At 40.3% G+C, this 20,171-nt stretch overlaps 2 protein-coding genes across 4 annotated transcripts in view; one reads left to right on the plus strand and one right to left on the minus strand.

Annotated features, from left to right (window-relative positions):
* SH3BGR (SH3 domain binding glutamate rich protein) overlaps nucleotides 1–12,074 on the minus strand; it is a 51,815-nt gene extending 39,741 nt beyond the window's left edge. For 2 of the 3 annotated variants that reach the window (XM_089511990.1, XM_089511989.1), the window contains exon 1: nucleotides 11,905–12,074. In XM_089511990.1, coding sequence (XP_089368116.1) covers nucleotides 11,905–11,949 — 45 coding nt within the window. In that variant the 5' untranslated portion in view covers nucleotides 11,950–12,074. The remainder of the gene's footprint in view (nucleotides 1–11,904) is intronic. The other variant, XM_089511988.1, reaches the window with a different exon arrangement.
* Nucleotides 12,075–13,387: 1,313 nt separating this feature from the next.
* The window catches only part of LCA5L (lebercilin LCA5 like), a 30,853-nt gene continuing 24,069 nt past the window's right edge, over nucleotides 13,388–20,171 (plus strand). Inside the window, exons 1-4 of the mRNA XM_089511987.1 lie at nucleotides 13,388–13,457; nucleotides 17,641–17,683; nucleotides 17,786–18,231; nucleotides 19,349–19,854. Coding sequence (XP_089368113.1) covers nucleotides 13,448–13,457; nucleotides 17,641–17,683; nucleotides 17,786–18,231; nucleotides 19,349–19,854 — 1,005 coding nt within the window. The 5' untranslated portion in view covers nucleotides 13,388–13,447. The remainder of the gene's footprint in view (nucleotides 13,458–17,640; nucleotides 17,684–17,785; nucleotides 18,232–19,348; nucleotides 19,855–20,171) is intronic.

Raw genomic sequence — 20,171 nt, forward strand, 5'->3', positions numbered from 1 at the left:
AAAGGCTGGACTAGATAGGCATTTGGACTGATCTAAACTGAGTCTTCTTATGTTTTTATATCATCAGTATCAATAGGGAAACCTTTTCTATGTCTTCTAGCTACATGGGGAGAAAAGCAATTTTTATTCTATTCATGGGTAACCCAAATTGTTTAGCCCTAAATTCCAGGGAGTAAAAATATTCTGTCCCTTACTCCTTCTGCTCCCAGCTGAGTCTTCATGAACAATCACTGCTTTAAAAAAAAGCACTTCTTCTGTTTATTAGGTATAAACTTGAAAACAGTGAGAAGCACCTTGAATTAGGTTGTTAGGTAGAGGTGGGGTATTTTAAATAAGAAAAGCATTGAATCTTCTGCACTGAGACTTTTAATCTATTTTTCTTAGGATGCAAAGTTTGTCCTCAAACTAATTGTTCCTGCATATTTGGCATAGGCTAATGACTGCAATTCTGCAGCAGCAGGAACATTAGAATTGGCATGTGAAGTTAACGTGACTCTTTGATCTGTCACTACTTAAAACATCACCACAATCTGTTCTCAACTGTCTGCCGATGCATGCAATTATTTCTGCTTATTATATTAAAGCCCTGGTTTAAGCTCATTGTAAAAAAAATGCTTTTCTTGACTTGCTAATTTAATTTCAGAAATGACCAGATTTGGTTTTTTTTAACCTTTAGATGCCAATGTTTTTTCTAGGATTAACAACAAAATAAAACAAAAGAGGAACCCAGTACATTGCTACTTCATCAAACATCTCCTGAGTAAAAATCAAAGTAAAAGCTCTGAGATCAGAAAAGAATAACCAACAAAGTCTAGTCTTTTGGGATCAGAGATTAAGAGAAGTAGCATCACAGAGCTGGAAGAAAACCAAGGAGTTTATCACATGGGAGGAATTTCTCTTAATTTCGAATGAAAAGAAAGTGGGGCCAGAACGCATTCAAGTGAATTCGCTAGTTCAGCGAATTTACGTGAATTCAAATTGTGTTCGAACTGACTTCCCATTGCCCAAAAATAGCTTGCCATTGCCCGAAACTGCATGTGATCACCACTCACTCAATAACGTGAAACCCCATGATTGCGTTCGGATTGCCATTGGATTTATACTTCCAATTTCACTTGTCTGATAACATCCCAAGTGACTAAGTCTCAACACACTGAAGAAATAATCGAGACTGCTTTAAATGCCCTGGCTCAGTGCTAGGGAATCCTGGGAATTGTTGTTTATTGAGGCACCAGAGCTCTCTGACAGAGAAGGCCCAATGTGTCACAAAACTACAGTTCTCAGAATTCCCTAGCATTGATCCAGAGCAGTTAAAGCAGTTTCAAACTGGATTATTCCGGCTGTGTGTTTTGGACCCAAGTGTCACATAGTTCAACATTTTACCAAAGGCACAGACCCAAACAACATAATTTAGATCTCATTGTGTTGCAGATAGAGATGACCTCCTATACAGAAAGATGCTTACAGTGTCCATGGCTTTTCCCAGACCCTCCTTTTGAGTACTTGGAAACTGGAGGAAACTACTTTTCAAAAGTAAATGTCTATTATATGCTGATGAGCACTGATGCTCAGGGTATCAAGGTCTTCTTTTGAAATAAGTTGGGCTGTAAACATTCAACGACAGAACGTCATTATCTGCTATTGGTATATGTAAGTGTATATTGCTTTCTATATCACAGCATTAAAAAATAAACAGCTCCTTTTTCAAATACTTTACAGCAGCCTTTCACTAGTTTGCATCCTCCAATGTGTTGAACTTCAATAGCCATCATCCCATGCTTGTTTTGAGATAATAGGAGTTGTAGTCCAATACATCTGGAGGAAACTATGCAGAAGACAAGGCTCCTTTACACTCCTGAATTTCAATTTAAGGAATTGGAGAAAATGTTAAATCATAGAGATGAGTGAGAAGGCAAAAAGGAGATTAACATGACAAGAAGCAGTTATATGCAATTAGGTTTCATTTCAGTTGAAAATCTGACGGGGAGAACAGAGGTTAAGCTAAAAGGTTTATGGAAAAGGCTATTTTGAATTGAGATTTTGTAAACAGAACGATTTCAAAATCCCAAACTATAAAAGGTATAAATGCCTAGAATAATAACAAACTTAAATAATGAAAACCACTGATGTTTTGAAGGTTAAAAACAAAGTGTTCAGTCCTAAAGAAATTGTTTTTCAGTGTAGAAGCAGCTTTCCTTGATCAGTTTAACATATCCTGATGCATTTGCTAATGCTGTTTCCTTTTTCCATCAGACTAACAATCCTTTTCTAGGTTGTTATGCAGTTTGTAAGTCATCATCTATATTCCATAAAATATGGGGTGGGGACAGGTTGCACCCACAGGGCTCCTAGCTTTATCTGCTCACCTTCTTTTATATTTATAGAGCTATCTTCAGTAGACTGACAAACAACATCATTGAAAAGATTCAATTTAACTAGGGAATATAAAATTATATAAGAAGAGTTCTTGCCAGGATCAGGAGCATTCAACGGGCACTTTATCCTCTGCTTACCTCTAACAAAATAATTGGATAGCACTCCTGTTTCTTATACGGTGAACTGCATGATAATCAAAATTAATAACAACACAATCCACCATTCATTTAAATGGAAAGACTTGGACTTAAGACAATTCACCCTCTGGGCACACATAAATTGGACTAAATCCCAGAAGTTTAACTGTACTGTGGATTCAGTTAGAAGGAAAACAGCATCAGTCTTTGTATTGTAGAATGCAGTCAATTTCAGAGGGCTGGTGTTTTAGTTATATACCCTAGTAACCAATAGCTGGGGTCACTCTCAGGTCACAGTTGCACTATGCAATCAAATGGTATGGATAACGGAACTTGGAAATATTAAGTAATTAAAAAAATTAATTTACTGCACTTAAAGCATGAAGAAGAATTTGTTCAAACATGTTAGAACCCCATTTAACAGTGCCATATATTGTAACAAGTAACAAGAACCACTCATTGCCGTTGATCAATTATGTTGTTGATATTTTAAAAAAACAAGAAGTGCTGACATGATTGTTCAAAGTTTTAATGAATTAGGGGCAATATATTCAGTTTAATTAACCATTTTTGAGATCTGATGGATCATTTTTAGCTGGTGACACTGTTTCCAGTGGCAGAGTTGATTAATGGGCCCACAAGATATTGCCTGCCTTGCCTTTGGAGCAAGGGCTTCTCATGGGGTACAACTGTGCAATAAAAGCACCATCCCAGTACTTCGCCTAGATTGCATTTATGAACCAGTGCATTGTGTGTAGATATGCCCATACCTTCTGTGGGGGTTCTCTAAGCCTTATCTCACCTTTGCCACCAACTGTAAGGGTTTTCCACACAGGCAATCCCATCACTGTGGCCAAATGTGGAATTTCTACCCTTCAACCCACAAAATGTGAAGATTCCCATGTTGTTCTACTGCAGTCAGTGAAGACCAGGCTGGCTGCAGTTACCCAGAGGGCCCTTTCATCTGCCGCTCCAAAATTATGGAATGGCCTGCTGGAAGATATCCAATATATCACCAATCTTGACAGCTTTAAAAAGGCCATCAATTCAAGACGGATCTCTTCCAGCAGGTTTTCCCTGATTGATTAGGCCTTCCCTGATTGATCAGCCTAGTCCTACTCATATGGATTGTCCTACGACTGCCCCAAGATGTCTTGCTTCAATTATGTCTAATTTTAAGTGATTTTAATAGCATTTTATAATGTTGTTATTAGTTTTAAGGGAGGGGATAAGGGGATTATGTAATTTTACTATGTATTTCATTTATGTATTTCTTATTGTTGCAACCTGTCATGATCCCTCTGGAGAGGCGGGATATAAATAAAACTTCTTCTTGTTGTTCACTTCAGTAATCAAGCGTGAGGGCTTCCCCTGATCCTCACCTCTGCCACAATGTAAATGCTTTCTCCTGTCCCATCTGTATGTTACTAACTGTGAGGACCATCTAATTCTCCTTAAGATACCTATGAGGATTTATGCACTTTCTGTTTTCAATGGACAGTACCCCTCTGTATTCAGTACTGCCACTACGAACACTTTGTCTGAATCCAAGCTCTCAAGCAGATAGCATTTATGGAGGCTAGATGCAAGAACTTTTTTTAATTTACTGAAGTAAAATATAACACAAGTTAGTTATGCATTAAATTTAAAGCACCACACACCCTCTCTCATACTCCTCTCAAGCTAACTCAGACCAATCATACCAAATCCCACTTCAACCCTAGTCCAACTCCAAATCCCTTGTTTAACTGAACTCCCATAATTCATCAGCATTATGCAAATCTTCTCAAACATGCCACTGATCAGCATTCACTCTACCATTTCAATTTTCCCCCTCCCAACAGCTCCTTATCTTATACTGTACTGTAATACACAACTAATAAATGAAACAACGTTTTCAGATACAAATCCATGACATCACACCTTCCAACTGTCCCAGTTTGGCAGGGACTGTCCTGATTAATCCTCTGTTGTTGTTCTTTTTCAGCTGCTTCTAAAACGTCCCTGTTTCTCTCTTCTTCTCCCACTTTGCCCCTTTATCCTAAGCTTATTTCTGTTGTTGCAAGCTGAATGCAAACTGCAAAAGTACTGTAGCTTGCATTCAGTTAACTCAGCAGGAAGGGGAGAAGGAGAGGAGGGATGGAATCTTGGTCTTCCCAGTTGGCTCAGGCAAAACTAAACTGCTGCAACCTCTGACAGTTCTTGTGTTCTTTCTCATTACTATCTTTTGCAATCTTGACCACATTCTGATTTTGCTTGGCCACATATGTCCATTTTCATCTGTGAAAACATGACAGGTATGTATGCCATCTTCTTAAGTGAACCCAGATACCTGTAAACCTCATCCTATAAATAATCATATTATTATTATTATTATTATTATTATTATCATTATCATTATTGATTTGTTTTGTTTCATTAAGATTATTTTATAAGTCTGAGGTTTGGTCTTAAAGCAAGAGGTGTTTTAAGTACAAGTAACGTTTCTGAATACTTCCCCATGCTAATAGGGGGGAAAACTGTCTTCAAGAAAGAGAAATCCTCTGCTTTTTTCACACCGGCCCCCATAGCCCTGCCTCCCTGTCCTATCCTTTTCCCAGCATGCCTTTCAGTCTCTATTTATTTTAATTTTAAATGCACTTGCACCATCATGGCAATCCATGTAATAATAATAATAATAATGAAATGGGGGGGGGGGGGACAACCTGCTTGGGAATAGTAAGGGAGAAGGGGGAGGAGAAGAGTAGCATAATCAGTCATACCACATGACTGCCTGTATATCAAAACTGCTTTGAGATGAATTTATCACACTTGAATAACCAAGGCAAAAGCAGCACAACTGGGAGGTATTGATGGGTTTTGCCCATCAGAAGAAATGCTCCAGCAATGGATGGACTACAGACCAGTTACTGGACAAACATAGTGTCATGTGATAAGAAGATGCTACTATCCTAAGAGAGTGTTGAACCATTTGAAAGGAATGAACACAAGTCCAGAAAATGGGTATGTTGGAGGTCGCACAATCACTCAGATATCCCAACAAGTGGTCTGGATTTTCTCCTCATTGCATTAAGATATTGAGTACTTTTGATTCAACATGTCCTAGAGCTCATTAGTCTGAGGCAAAAGGCAGGAATCTTTCCTGTCCATAAAAGCAGAAGGTGGTAATTTGTCATGTAGATAAACTTATTCCTGGCTTCCCAGCCAGTTGTTATAGACAAGATGGAGGCTGAGAGATTATGAAAGTGTGGGGACACAATGGAAATGAACTGATGATCTCTGGTAATATTGGAGGGACCTGGTGGGACCTTTTGACAGAAATAAGAGCTGAGCAGGATGAGCAGAGCAAAGGAAAGGAGGCGGCATCTGCTGTCTTTCCTGTCCATCTGTATGATTTAAAGTATTCAGGCAGAGCTGAGGTGTTCTCAATAGTCTTGTACAAATGGCAACTTGTTATGTGCCTTCGGGTTGCCTCTGATTTAGGGTAACCCTATCATAAGTAAGTATTGGTAAGGTTGCCTTGGTTTGACGGCTGAGAATATGTGACTTGTCCAAAGTCACCCCATCGGTTTCCAAGGCTGAGTGGAGATTCAGACCCTAGTCTCTCAGAGTCCTAGTCCAACAATCAAATCACTACACACATTGGCTCTCTAAGAATGGCAAAACACCCACTAAATAAGACAGTTTGCATGAAAGCAGAGGTGAAGGTTGGGCTTTCCATCAAATGCTATCATTGTATTTTAACACACCTTCGTAATTTATGATATTCATTTTTATGTAAGATTATGAGCTGTCCTGTGTTCTTATGAGGAAGGAAAAGGCATAAATTAATCAAACTATAAAGACATGAGAAGGTGAGCAAAGTGCAACATTTAAAAAAATAATGCTTCTGAGTAGAGACGTGAAGGCCTGTGGAAACATTGGGGGGGGGGGGGATATTTTGTCCATGTTTTTCCTGAATCATGCTAAAATAAAATATTTCATAATGGATTTTCTTCCATTTTTCAGTTTTTCCTTGTTTTTTCCCCCCTCCATTTTATCCCCATTTTTTTCTGAGAAAAAAATTGGAAAAACAAGAAAGTGACAGGGGCTCCAAAAGTGGATCTTGGGGCTTTGTGGGGCCTATGGGCTTCATTTTACATACCCTCAGTCTGTAATGACTGATTGCAATGCTCCAGAGTTTCAGACAGGAGTTTTTCACAGCAATATCTGGAAAAGCTGAATAATGAATCTGGGACCTTCCATATGCATGTAGTCTATGTCTATGACTGAGCCACAACCACTGAACCACAACCTTCCCTCTAGTGGGAAGGCTGTCTAACAGTCAGGGCTGAGTTAGCATGATTCAGATCAGTAGCCTGTGCAGAAAAGCCCTTGCTGAAAAGTCTTCAGCCACCAGAACCACATCTGTCATACTACCAGCCATTTATACATATATGTTTTCCATAAAGTTTAGTACAAAATAAACAAGCAGAAAGTGTAAAATAATAATTTATAAATGATCCTATTATTCATTCTCAGCTTTGATTATGCAGTGGTTTAACACTCTAATATGATACCACATTTGCCGGCTTGAATATAGGATCATTATGGGAATATTTCAGCTACTGTAATTACAAAGCTTAGATATGTTACTTCTTAACTTAAATTGTAACTCTTGGGATTCCCCCAGCTAGCATGGTCATCAGTGCAAAAAAGGACCTTTTTGAAGCTCTGGTGTTGGTACACAGTTGGAAAACTGAGGCCTTTAACTGAAACTACATATTCTATATGCAATAAATTATTCTAGGAGGCAAATGTCCTCTAAAAAGAGGACTCATCCCTTTATGAAGCCTAGGCAAAGTCAAAATTGTAAAGAAAGATAGTGTTGCAGCTTGTAGTGCTATTAAATAAGCTGAAAATGTATGGCTGGGACAAGCAGCAAACACATAGAAATGAAAAGTAGCAATACAGTTAGAACCTCAAAGCCAGATGCCAAAGAAGTCTCTAAAATGCAGGTAGTTGTGTTAATCCACATCAAGAAACCAGTTCTAATTATTTTCATCTGCTCCAAGAACACGTCTTTTAAAAAGCTAACTTAACTTTATAAAGAACATGTCTTTTATGAAGTTCAAGACCAAGCCACCCCAAAATATTTGATATTAAAACAGGGAGGGTTCAGTAAATATATTATTGCTGGAATAACAATTTTTCCATCTGCTAGGGTGATTACTGTACCTGTAATAAAAAGGTTGAAGAGTGGCATGTGATTTAATAGTGCTTCCTAATCAAGATGTCTTGCCCTGTCTCCAGTGCAGCACTAGAATGCAGCCTGCCTAATAATAATAATAATAATAATAATAATAATAATATAGTTATTTCTTCAGTATTTGAGTATTGCTCCATCGAGGGCTCCAGAGGACATCTGCACCTCGTTCATCAAATTGGAAATTCAATGAAAGATACTTATGGAAGAAAGAGACCTGAAAATCATCTGTTTACAAATAGCACAATGACAGTCCATGACTCAAGATACTGAAAACTAGATACAATGTTTATTTAAGTGCTTGCTTTGTAATTATGTTAACAGGCACAAGGAAGATCTGAGAATATATTACAATTTGAAACATGCTGGGATTTTTTATAAATAAACCGTGTATACAGTTTCAGCTTCCCAAGATACAGTTTCTACATTTGCTGTTTTCAGTTCCTGCCACCACAAGTCCACAGACAAGAGATGGGTCATAGGTGTGGGGAGCTGTCAGGATGTCTTCGACTGGAAAAACAAAATAAAACAAATGATCTTGTTGATTTATGCAGGGCTAGTAAATTCACATTAGCAATCTGGAGGAGGCGGGGAGAAGAGAGAGAAGTTATTTGAGGACACAGTTATTTGTGTCACCCAGCCTGCCCTGTATTCCTAAACTTGCCTCCTTCCTAAAATTCAAGAAAGAGTCAACTGTTAGTCCAATCTGCTACTGAATGTGAAAGTGATATGTCTATAAACTACTGGGGTTCAATGTTTGATAGGTTGGGTTACCAGATCTGACATGCCATAGCTATAATAGTCTGCATTATGTGTGTCTCTCTGTGTGTGTACTATTCTGGAACTACCTGCAATAGAAAAAAGATGAACAAAGGAAAAGTCTCAGGAGAATATTTTGCTTACCAAGATGTCAGTGCGAGGGAGTCTTCTTCATTAAAAGATGGCCTACTCAACTCTTATTGCCACCACTCCTCCCTGCAGGAAAGTACAATAAGCAGCTAGGGGTCTGCTGAGCTTCTTAAATTTCATGTCTATTACTTTTTCTGACTGTACTCCATGATATTCATATAGTACTGATGTCATAAACTTCTGTGATAATCGTATACATTACCAGTTACTACAATTCTTCTAAAAGCTGCTACAATCAGGAGTATAATCCACTTAAATGAATTGTAAGTACATAAACATATTAGTTTTGGTTATATAAAATCCACCAATTTAATCTATTTAATTTAATCTGTTTATTAAATTTGCACAAATCCATATATGAGTTAAACCAATATTTCTAAAGCAGAAAAAATATTTTGTTTTTACACTATCCATACCTGTTTTGTCCCATCTTAGGAAGAATGTGTAAGATAATGGAGAATGAATCATAGTTGGAAGAGACTTGGAAGAGACTTCAAGGGCCGTCAAGTCCAATGCCCTGCCATGCTTTTTATTGTGCAACTGACAAGTTTGTGGTCCGAGTGGTGGGGTGAATCAACTATTTCTGGATTAGGAATTCCACTTCCCAAAACCAGAGACCACCCCTCAGGGGATGACACTTTTTTAATCTAATTTTAACTGATTGTAAACCGCTGTGATCATTGGAATAGCGGTATACAAATAAAGATTCATTCATTCATTTACTCAGGGGTCAGTGTCACTGTATTGCTGCCAGGTAAGTATGTACAGTGGACCCTCCACATTAGCTGGGGTTAGGGACACAGGACCCTCGTGAAAGTGGAAAAACTGCAAATAAAAAACCACTGAGAAACACCTCTCTAGAAATCTCTAGGTCCTCCAGGGCAATTCTGTGCTCAAGATCTGCCAGCACTTGACCATGAAATTGCACTGGAGGACCTTCAAATATCTAGAGAAGTGTTCTCTCTAGGAATCTCTAGGTCCTCCAGTGTGACTTTTGGGCAGAAGTTGACAACAGAGTCACGCTGGAAGACCTAGAGATTCCTAGAGAGAACATATTAATCAAATTCGTGAATAATCAAAGCTTCAAAAGTCACAGCTGCAAATGTGGAGGGTCAACTGTACATTATTGCAACAAATACTTTAGTACATCAAGGCTACAACCCAAAACATGCTTACTAGGAAGTAGCGTCCATTAAATGCAGTACATATTATTTCAGAGAAAGCATGCAGTGATTGGTAAGGAGGAAATGTCATAATCTGTAATACACAATCTAGTACATTTGGTACACATGGGGTTACAGAGGCCCATCCACACTGCCCAATCATAGTACCTGGGGTTTGCGGTTGGTAAGACACTAGAGGAGCTTTTTGACTGAGAATGATAAATACCTCTTCCTAAACTATAATCTCCTCTATTCAATTGGACTGAACTATGGCAGTTAAAGCAGAAACATAGCGCAGAATCATAGTACTATAACTGTGTAGAGAGAAAATCTGCAACAGATAGAAGAGTATTTAATCTTTTCCTTTCCAGTTCTCCTTCTGCTCTGGAAGCTTCTTGAGGTTGTGTCAGCGATGCATTTCCCAAGTTATGTGCAAGAAGCAGCCAGTCGGTTGAGAAGCCTCTCTGTGACAGACAGCATTGCTTAGCCGAGGCTGCAATTTGAGCTCATGTGGGAACTGGATATAAAAGGAAACAGTTCGTTCCCAGTTCCCACCTTCCAAACTTCTCACTTTGCCCACATAACAGTTCTGAATTTTGATATCACATTTGCACAAAACACACCAGGAAGCAGAATATTAGGGTAAGGACTAGAAGTCACCTCTAAGAATTTTAAAAAGACATGTACTTTCTTCTTGTCTCACTCCCCCTCCAGAGACATTGAAACCTTATTTGGCCATCATCAAAAGAAATGTTAAAAACTCCTTTCCCCCAAACTAGGTCTTTTATGTTGTTACAATAACAATAACATGTATTAAAATGCAGACTGCTCTGAAACATTGCTCTGATGTGGGACAGACCCTCCATCTGATTTCACCCCAAATCTGCAATACTCAGAATATTTCAGTCCAAAAAAGGTGCATATTTTCAGTGATCTGTCCCCTAAAAACATGACTTGGTTTGCATTTAGTGTATTCCTCTGCACATTTAGAAGAATGCCCCGTGGCACCTTAAAGAAAAAGATGCAGGTAGAGAAGAGAAAAGAGCATTTATCTTCAAGAGAAATAAGTACCATAAAGGCTTGTGAATTAAAACCCAAGTCTTTGGTTTATTAAGGATGGACCTCGATGGTAACTATAGGTGAGGGCTCACACAGCTACTCTTCCAGGATAGGTAGTAGTGCTGTAATAATAATGCATTTTTGTCATCGGTGCCATGGCACTATAGTGGAATTTAAAGTGGAAAAACATTACGCAAAGAGACCTGTAGCAACTTTAAGACTAACAGCGAAAGAGAAAAGTTGGTAGTGTGAGCTTGTGTAGACTTGAGCCTACCAAGGAAGCTTGTGAATTGAAGCCCACATTCTTACCTTTATTATTTAGGGGAGAGCTCACACTGCTACCCTTCCAGGATGGGTAGTAGTATTGTAATAATGATGCCTTTTTATGTATTTATTTTGGTCCTCAGCACCATGGCATTATAGTGGCAGAATTCAAAGTGTATGCAAAGGAATCTGTGGACTAACTGAAAGAGAAAAACCCACCTGTGATGTCTTTCTTGGCCAACCGAAATGCACAATATACTTGTTGCATGCTTTCGAAGTACATTGTGCAAGTGTATTTTGCATTTTGGTTAGCCAAGAAAAGGCATCACTGGTGGGTTTTTTGTTTGTGTTTGTGAAATGGCCAACACAACTCCCCCTGCATGTTTTCTGGAAGAGGATAAAAAAGTTGGTATAAAGTTTGAGTCAGTGGTCTAAAACACACTGCATCTTGACTTCCCCTGGCTGAATGCTAGGCAATCCTGGGAGCTGTAGTTTTGGGAGACATTTGGCCTCCTCTGCCAAATAAAACTCCAACTCACAGGATTTCCTAGCACTGAGTCTCCAATGGTGTCTGCGGTGTGTTTGGGACCTGACTGAAGGGGGGGGGGAGTTGCTCGTTTCAGTGAGAGTCTCAACACTGTCAAAACCTGGACTCTCCACTGGATCCCTTTGGCAAAGGACCCCAGTGGGGGAGTGCCCCATGCCCCTTTCCCAGGGAAGCCCCCCCCCCAAATGTGGGCAGACCACCTACCGCTGTCGACCCCGAGGACGTCGCTACAAAGACTTTGATCACCATTGTGAAGCCAAGCCAAGTCTTTGCCCAAGTTGCCCAAAGAAGCTGGGCATGCAGCACTAGCAGCAGCTCCTCAATGAAGGGGTTTCCACTTCTCTCCAGTTCAGCCAATGCCTCCCCCTTCCCCACAATCTCCCCTCCTTCAAAATGTGCCCACTCCATTGGCTGCCCAGCATTTGGGCAAGAGCCAGGCCAAGAGAGGATTGGCTGGGGGAAGCATCCATTGCAAAGCCCCTGCCCCCCCCCCCCTTCCTGGCCCATCACTTTAGATTGACTGGGTGACAGTCCTTAAAAGGCCAGAGAGTGTGGCACACCAATCAGGGGAGAGGAGAGGAGAGGAGAGGAGGAAAGAAAGAGAGAGCAAGAAAGAAAGAGAGAAGAAGAGAGAAAGAAAGAGAGGTGTCTTTGCTAGAGGCAGGGGGTCATCACTGCAAAGGAGGACAAGCACTGTGAAAAATGAAAGGCATGACTAAAAGGAAAGCTAAAAACCCCACGCCTAAATTCACTCCATGTGGTTTATTTACTGCTCTAATTTCATTTTATTCTGTTTTATGTACAGCGCTGTGTAAATAAAGTTGAATAATAATAACAATATCATAGACACACTGCAGGTATAATAATCCAGTTCGAGACTCCTTTAACTGCCCCAGGGAATTCTGGGGACTGTAGCTCTGGGAGACATGGAACCCTCTCAGCTCTGGTGCCACGATAAACTACACAATTCCCAGCACTGAGCCAAAGGGCATTTAAAGCAGTCTCGAACTGGATTATTTCTGCAGTGTGCTAGGTTAGTTTGACTGAACTGCCACAGCATCTTTGGCTGCATCCACACTAGAGAAATAACCCGGTTTGGCACGGATTTAACTCTTTGTCTGGCTCTTTGCTATGGAATTCTGGGTTGGAGACTCCACTCTGAGCCCCACAACAAACTCCAACTCCCAGAATTCCATAGCAAAGAGCCAGACAAAGAGTTAAAGCCGGGTTATTTCTCCAGTGTGGATGCAACCAAAGATGCTGGAGATTGTTGTTGTGGCACCAGAGCAAAGCCTGGGTGACCTTGAGGTGAAAGTCACACTCTCTCGGCCTCAGGGGAAGGCAATGGCAACCCCCTCCCTCTGAACAAACCTGGCCAAGAAAACCCCAGGATAGCTTCGCCTTAGGGGTCTAAAACACAGTGCAGAAATAATCCAGTCTAAGACCTGCCCTGGCTCACTGCTAGTGAATCCTGGGAATTGTAGTCTATTTCTGGCACCAGAGCTTTCTGACAGAAAAGGCTAAATGTCTCCCAAAACTACAGTTCCCAGAATTCCTTAGCAAAGGAAAAAAGTCTTTCCAATTTGCCACAGGAGAGAAAGCCAAGTTCTGTCCCCTCTCTGCAGTGTTCCATTCCCCATTGTCCTACAACTCCCATGAGGCTCCGCGAAGGCACCCTCCGGTTACCATAGCAACTAGGATCTGAAAACAATGCCAACAAAGGCCCCAAGGCAACCCTGGAACGTGGATGAAGGAAGGTTGGTGCGTGGTGTGGAGGGGTTCCAGAGGAAGGCTCTGGGTGCTTGCTGGGCGGCGCTGTGGGTAAGAGGCAGCAGGCTCAGCAGGCGAGGAAGGCTGCACCTGGAGGGCAGAGGAAAGCAGCAGCAGTTCTCCTTGGCTCCCACTCGCTTTTGCAGGGCTCTCCTGCCCATTCCTGCCGTCGCAACCCTTATAAGGAAAGCTGGCAGCAATGCCAACTTGTTGTTGTTGTGTGCCTTCAAGTTGATTCTGAGTTATGGCAGCCCTAAAGCTCACGGAGTTTTCTTGGCAAGTTTCTTCAGAGGGGTTTTGTTTCTTTTTGCTCTTGCAAGCATCCTCTGAGGCTGAGAGAGTGTGCCTTGCACAGGGTCATCCAGTGGGTTTATAGTTGAAGCCACACAACAACAACAACGACAGCAGCTTTTTGTGGGTTTTTCAGGCTATGTGGCCCTGTCCTATAAGAATTTATTCCTGACATTTCGCCAGCATCTGTGGCTGGCATCTTCAGAGGATGCTAGCATGGAACAGAGTAGGGTGTGTGTGTGTATACACTATGTGGCCGTGGCTAGGGACCTGATAGTTGTTGGCATGGTCAAAAGGCACAGGGAAGCCATTGAAATCCACAAACACTTGGACAACTTCAACCAGAAAGGAGAAACCCTTAAAGTGAACAAAGTTTGGTTACCAGTCCTGAAAAACAGCAAAATCAGGACTCTGCAAATGAGAAACCAGTTAGGGTCAGGGGCTTTCCCAGCAGACAATGGCGCATTATAGATGGGCCTTTAATATGCCCCTGTCACGTGCTAGGGGTTGGCCGAGGACCTAGCGTCCATACCGGCCTCACCCCTAGCACGTGACGGGGGCGTAAAGATGGCGGCGCCCTATACACACAGGTGCCGCCATCTTTACGTGCTGGAGGCATTGCATCCGCACGTGTCGCCCTGGAAATGACACTGCAAATGCGCCCCTTGCGCTTTGCAGCGCCTCTTCTGGGGCTCTTCCGCGCTCCTTCTCAGCAGCATCCGGGAGGCGCAACGTTTAAAGGCTGTGGCTCCCAGATGGTGCAAGCGGTGGCGGCAACAGACCGCCGCAATCCGGTGGTCTGTAACGCGCCAATGATCACTAATTAAGCAAGAACTAATCCTCTTTAAATATCCTCCCACCCTGAGGCGTTGCCAGCAACAACAGAACAGTACACAGATTAACATGGAGACCATTCCTCCCTACCCAAAGTCACACAGAATATATATACCCCACTCACTTCCATGCCAGCATTCTCTGAAGACACCAGCCACAGATGCTGGTGACACGTCAGGAATAAACTCTTCTAGAACATGGCCACATAGCCTGAAAAACCCACAGAAACTATGAATGCCGGCCACGGAAGCCTTCAACTTCACAACAACAATGCGAACCTGCCACAGTGTTTTCTTGGCAGGTTTCTTCAGAGGTTTTTTTTTCCCGTTGCAAGCATCCTCTGAGGCTGAGAGAGTGTAACTTGACCAAGGTCAGACCATGGGTTTCCATGGCCAAGCTGAGATTCAAACTCAGCACTCCAACACTCAAATCACTACACCATGCTTTGTATAAATAACTCACTCCTGCATTCCCAGACCCACACAGTGTGTGTGTGTGTGTGTGTGTGTGTACACACACACACACTTTTTCCAGGCAAGCATTCTCTGAAGATGCCAGCCACAGATGCTGGCAAAATGTCAGGAAGAAACTCTTCTAGAACATGGCCACATAGCCTGAAAAACCCACAAAAAACTAACTCCATGACTGTGGGATAGTCATACATTGGGGGCAGTGTTTTATATATTTAATTATTTATTCATCCAAATTGATTATTATTATTATTATTTGTACTGTCTCAGTTCGCCTGGGCTCCCAAGGCTGGGCACAGTCATTTAAGAAACAAACATTAAATAGCTAAAAACAATTGTGTACGATATCATCTAAAATTCACAAAACCAAGTCAAAAGCTTTCAATGTGAATAATGTACATTTTGGTTGGTCCAATAAAGGTATAATTGTTTTGTGGATTTGGGATGATGCTGTACTTTGCTATATGGCCAGTACAGCTACCCCAGGATATACAAGCAATTTAAGCAGTAAGGAGATCGCCACACATGTAACTTTTGAAATAGTTTTCACTTTACCCAGGGCTTAGATCCCAAAGCTTTCCCAACTCACTCAGACTTTTCTCAAATTTGACAATGTTCATGTTTTCCCACAATATGCAGTGCATTGCCTCCCAACCTTTTTCCCCCTCAAGGGATATTTTTTACCTGTAAAAGCAAAAGAAAATACAGTCTTTGGTTTCTTTAAGACTAATTTCTTTCAGCATAAACTCTCCATGGACAGCTGCTCACTTTTTGCACCAGTGAGCTCTAGTCCATGAAGAGAGCCAGCATGACATAGTGGTTTGAGTGTTGACCTGACTCTGAGACCAGGGTTCGAATCACAGCTCAGCCACTGAAACACCCCGGGTGGCCTTGGCAAGTCACACTCTCTCACCGTCAGAGGATGGCAATGGCAAAGCCCCTCTAAAGAAACTTGCCAAGAAAACCCTGTGACCTTAGGGTCACCACAAGTCAGAAACTACTTGAAGGCACACAACAACAACAACAAAGTCCATGAAAGATCATGCTTAAATAAGTTGATTAGGTTTGAAGATGCCATGCAATTACATTTTCCATTTTAACATAGCTATCCGGCAGACTATTTTTACCATATAGTTTCAAGTTGCTGGCTTCTTCCCTGCTTTTTTGCTTCCACTATTGTTATTCAGTGTCACTTGCCAACACTTCCCCCTTCTCCAACCTTGCCCTCTTTTTCTCAGAAGCTCCATCAAGTCTTGTTTCCTATCTTTCATGCTTAAGAAAGCTAATAGTGCAATCGTATAATGTTTACTCAGAAGTGAATCACTGACTTCAGTGAGGCTTATTTCGGTCTAAGTGGGTATATGATGAGGGTGTAAGCTCCACTGAACTCAGAGAAACTAATATTTGAGTAAACACTCATGGGATTTTGCTGTTTCTGAAACGAGGATCTACCCATGTTTGCTAACCTTGTTTTGAGACTTAGCATTGCAGAAGCTAACTCTGGGTTATTCCAGATAGATAGCTCCTAGTGTTACCAGAAAATGAGGCATTATTTCCTCATTGAAAAGATTTGTTGTGGTCAAAAGACACGGTTGGGGGGAAATGAGAGAGTCACAAATTGAAGATCCTGTAATCCTCTCCCCCAGTAAAATTTTCTGAATGAGACAGATCAGTTTCACAAGAGAAGCCAAGCCTAGAAACTATTATTTTTATGTGAAGTCGAAGGCTTTCACAGCCGGCAGCCATAGTTTTTTGTGGGTTTTTTGGGCTATGAGGCTGTGTTCTAGAAGAGTTTATTCCTGACGTTTTGCCAGCAGCTGTATACACAGATTAACATGCAAATCACCTCATTTCAACCAACAGTATGTATGTATGTATGTATGTATGTATGTATGTACTCTCTTGCATGCCAGCATTCTTGGAGGATGCCAGCCACAGCTGCTGATGAAACATCAGGAATAAGCTCTTCATAGCCCAAAAAACCCACAAAAATATCATGATTATTTTATTTATTTATATGCTGCCTTCCTCCTGGTACAGGGACTCAAGGTGGTTAACAAAATTTAAATACCGCAGGCATATATAAAACACTGCATGTTTATATAAAAGGGAATTAACATAACAGCCATAATATATTAACATGTTCAGAATTAAGCTAATCCATATTAATCAGGTCTTCTGATTCCTCATGAATTTGTATAGCAGTAAGGAATAGCATGCAACATTTCTACCCTTATTCAACAAGAAAGATATCTTGAAGGCAGCTGAGCTCAGGGAAGAACTTCCATATAGATTTAACCACTTTGTGAAATATATACAATGTCCATATTTTTTATATTTTTTAAATACTTTTTATATACTTTTTTAAAATATATACTTTTATATACTTTTGTTTTAGCCTTTTTAGTTTCTTGAGAGAAGTCAAGCACCATCTCCTGAACTGTCAGAGTTCATGAACAACACTAAGAATATAATCTATTGTGCAAGTACATTACATATTCAGAAAATAAGGACTGTAATAAAAAAACTGAGACTGAAACTTGTGATGATTTTTTTTTTTTTTTTTTTTGTGCAGGATCAACCAAACTATTTCTGGAGCTGAAAGGTTGTGGCATTCAGTAAGTAGTAATAAATAACATAGTTTCATTTTATGACTATTTACTATGTTGTTTTTGTGGTTTTACTGTATATGCAATTAACAATCTTCTTAAATTCAATAGGTTATGGGTCACTTATGAAGGAGTGATGGCTTCAGATGACTTTCTGCCCCATTTTATAGCCAATGAAGATAATAAATGTAAACTGTGCACAGAAAGTGGAAGCCCAAGTGATTCTCCTAGCAGGCTTTCCGGAGGCACCCAAAGCAACAGTAATAATAAAGTTAATAACAGTAAACCTTCCAGTCAGTGTGGCCACTTTCAGCTTGATTATTCCAATGACTTTCATGCTAACATTTCAAGGAGGGCTGGCAGCAGCAGCAGTTGTTCAGAACAGATCAGCTGTGGAAGTTCTCAGAATTACTATGATGATGATTTCCAGACTTACTCTTCTGAAACTTCTAGGAGAAGTAGCAGCAGCAGCAGCTGCAGTAGTACTTTAGAACAACCAGACACCAAAAAAGAGGAATTACCAAAGAAGAAAAGTGGAAAGGATCACCCAGCCAAAGGTATGAAGACAGTTAGCACTACTGATCACTGATACATTAGCTTATGCGTGACAGATTATGATTTAATTAATTAAGGCTAAGGGTTTCTTGGGTACCTACCAGTTATGGTGCTTCTCCACTCTTATTGCTAAAGTTATCCCAACATTTCCAATTGTCATATTTCTTGGAAACCTCTTAGTTGTAGGAAACAACATTTAAACATTGTGTCATTCATCAGATGTCATGAATGGTCTGCATCTGCTTCATGTGACATTCACAAGTAACTGACGGGACGGAATAGGGGATGGAAAAAAGATGAAACAAAGAAAACTGACCTGGGGAGCAGGAGCTGTGACTTGTTCACCCAGTTGGTTGAAGTCTGTTTTTATGTTCTGTTTCTTTCTTTCTTTTTTAAAATATTCTTTATTAAATTTTGTTCTGTTTCAATACGCACTCTCATTAGTTGGTGGACAAGGTAGTATTTCTGTATGGTACATCCTGTACTTTTGTGCAGGGCAAAATTTAATATAAAACTTTATAACTCTTCTGTGTATTAGAGAGATAGAAAAGCATTAAAACATTATGAACAGCACATGATTAAACTGAATTTACTGCTACAGGATGCAATGATGGTTACCAACATCAGTGGCTTTAAAAGGGGGGATGGATAAACTTGTGGAAGATGAGACCATCAGTGCTGGTAGTCACAATATCTACATATCACTTCCAATGGCAGAATGCCTTTGTATATCAGTTGCAAGGGAGTAAATAATGGAGGTTGCAATTATACCCTGCTTATGGGCTTCCACTGTGTGAACAACATGTTGAATTAGATCAAGTCTTTGGTCTGAGCCAACATGGTTCTTCTTACGTTCATATGAATTAAAAATAAATTTCAATCTTAAATCTGTGTTTATCCTAGTACTACCTATTGTCCTAATGGTAGAATTCAAAGATATAGCCATATTAGTCTATATAATCAACATGTAGAGAGTTCTTGTAGCAACTTTGAGATTAACTAAAGAAAGAAATTGGCAGCATGAGCTTTTGTAGTGCTTATATAGTGCTTATATAGATTTATACATATTTTATTTTTTCCAATCACATACCATCTCAGTTTGTTCTGGTCTAAATATAGGGGGGAAGACATTACCTAAAAGGAAAAAGCAGCAAAAGATTAATTGTGATACCAGCAATGTTATAAATTCCCAGAAGAATAATGTGGCCCGTCGCTTATTGTCAGCCAGTCTTCACAACATTAAAGAGCTAAAGAATGAAGTGTCTGTTTTGAACAATAAATTGGAGGCAGCTAATATGGAAAACCAGATCTTGAAGAAGCTGCAGCTTCGGCATTTGAAAGCAATAAGTAAATATGAAAATGCAGAGATTAACCTGCCTGATCTTATAGCAAAACACTGTGGGGAAGTGGAAACGCTAAGGGCACTGCTCAGGAAATCACAGGAGCAGGAGTGGAATGCATCTAGGAAGCTTAGAGAAGTGGAAGCACAACTGTTAAAGACAAAAGATACCTTGCAGGCATTGCAGAAACTTTCTGAAGACAAGCATCTTACTGAAAGAGAAGAACTTAAACACAAAGTAACAGCCCTTTCAGAAAGGATGGTTGCTAATGATAAGAAAATTCAGGTAATATGTTTAAGTTTGGGCTGTAACAGTCACATTAAACTGGAAGTACAATTTGAACATAATTCTACTTCAGATGTGTTTTCTGTGGTAACATAACATAGCTGGGTGGTTCAGGGGTTTATTAATCAAGTGTTCTCTGTTTTCCTCTTTAAAAAGATAGCCAGAAAATATTCAGTAACCATTATATGATGAGCACAGCGTGGCATAACTAACAGCAGCAAAAAGAGAGGGAATGTGATTTTGATTAAACTATCTTAGATTTTGGTAAATGCCAGATGGTTTATCTTTTTTGCCACTTTTTTCTCCACCCTTAATGG

Source organism: Sceloporus occidentalis, unplaced genomic scaffold, assembly GCF_023333645.1.
Source record: "Sceloporus occidentalis isolate IW3139 unplaced genomic scaffold, rSceOcc1.0.p SCAF_2, whole genome shotgun sequence".
Classification (NCBI taxonomy): domain Eukaryota; kingdom Metazoa; phylum Chordata; class Lepidosauria; order Squamata; family Phrynosomatidae; genus Sceloporus; species Sceloporus occidentalis.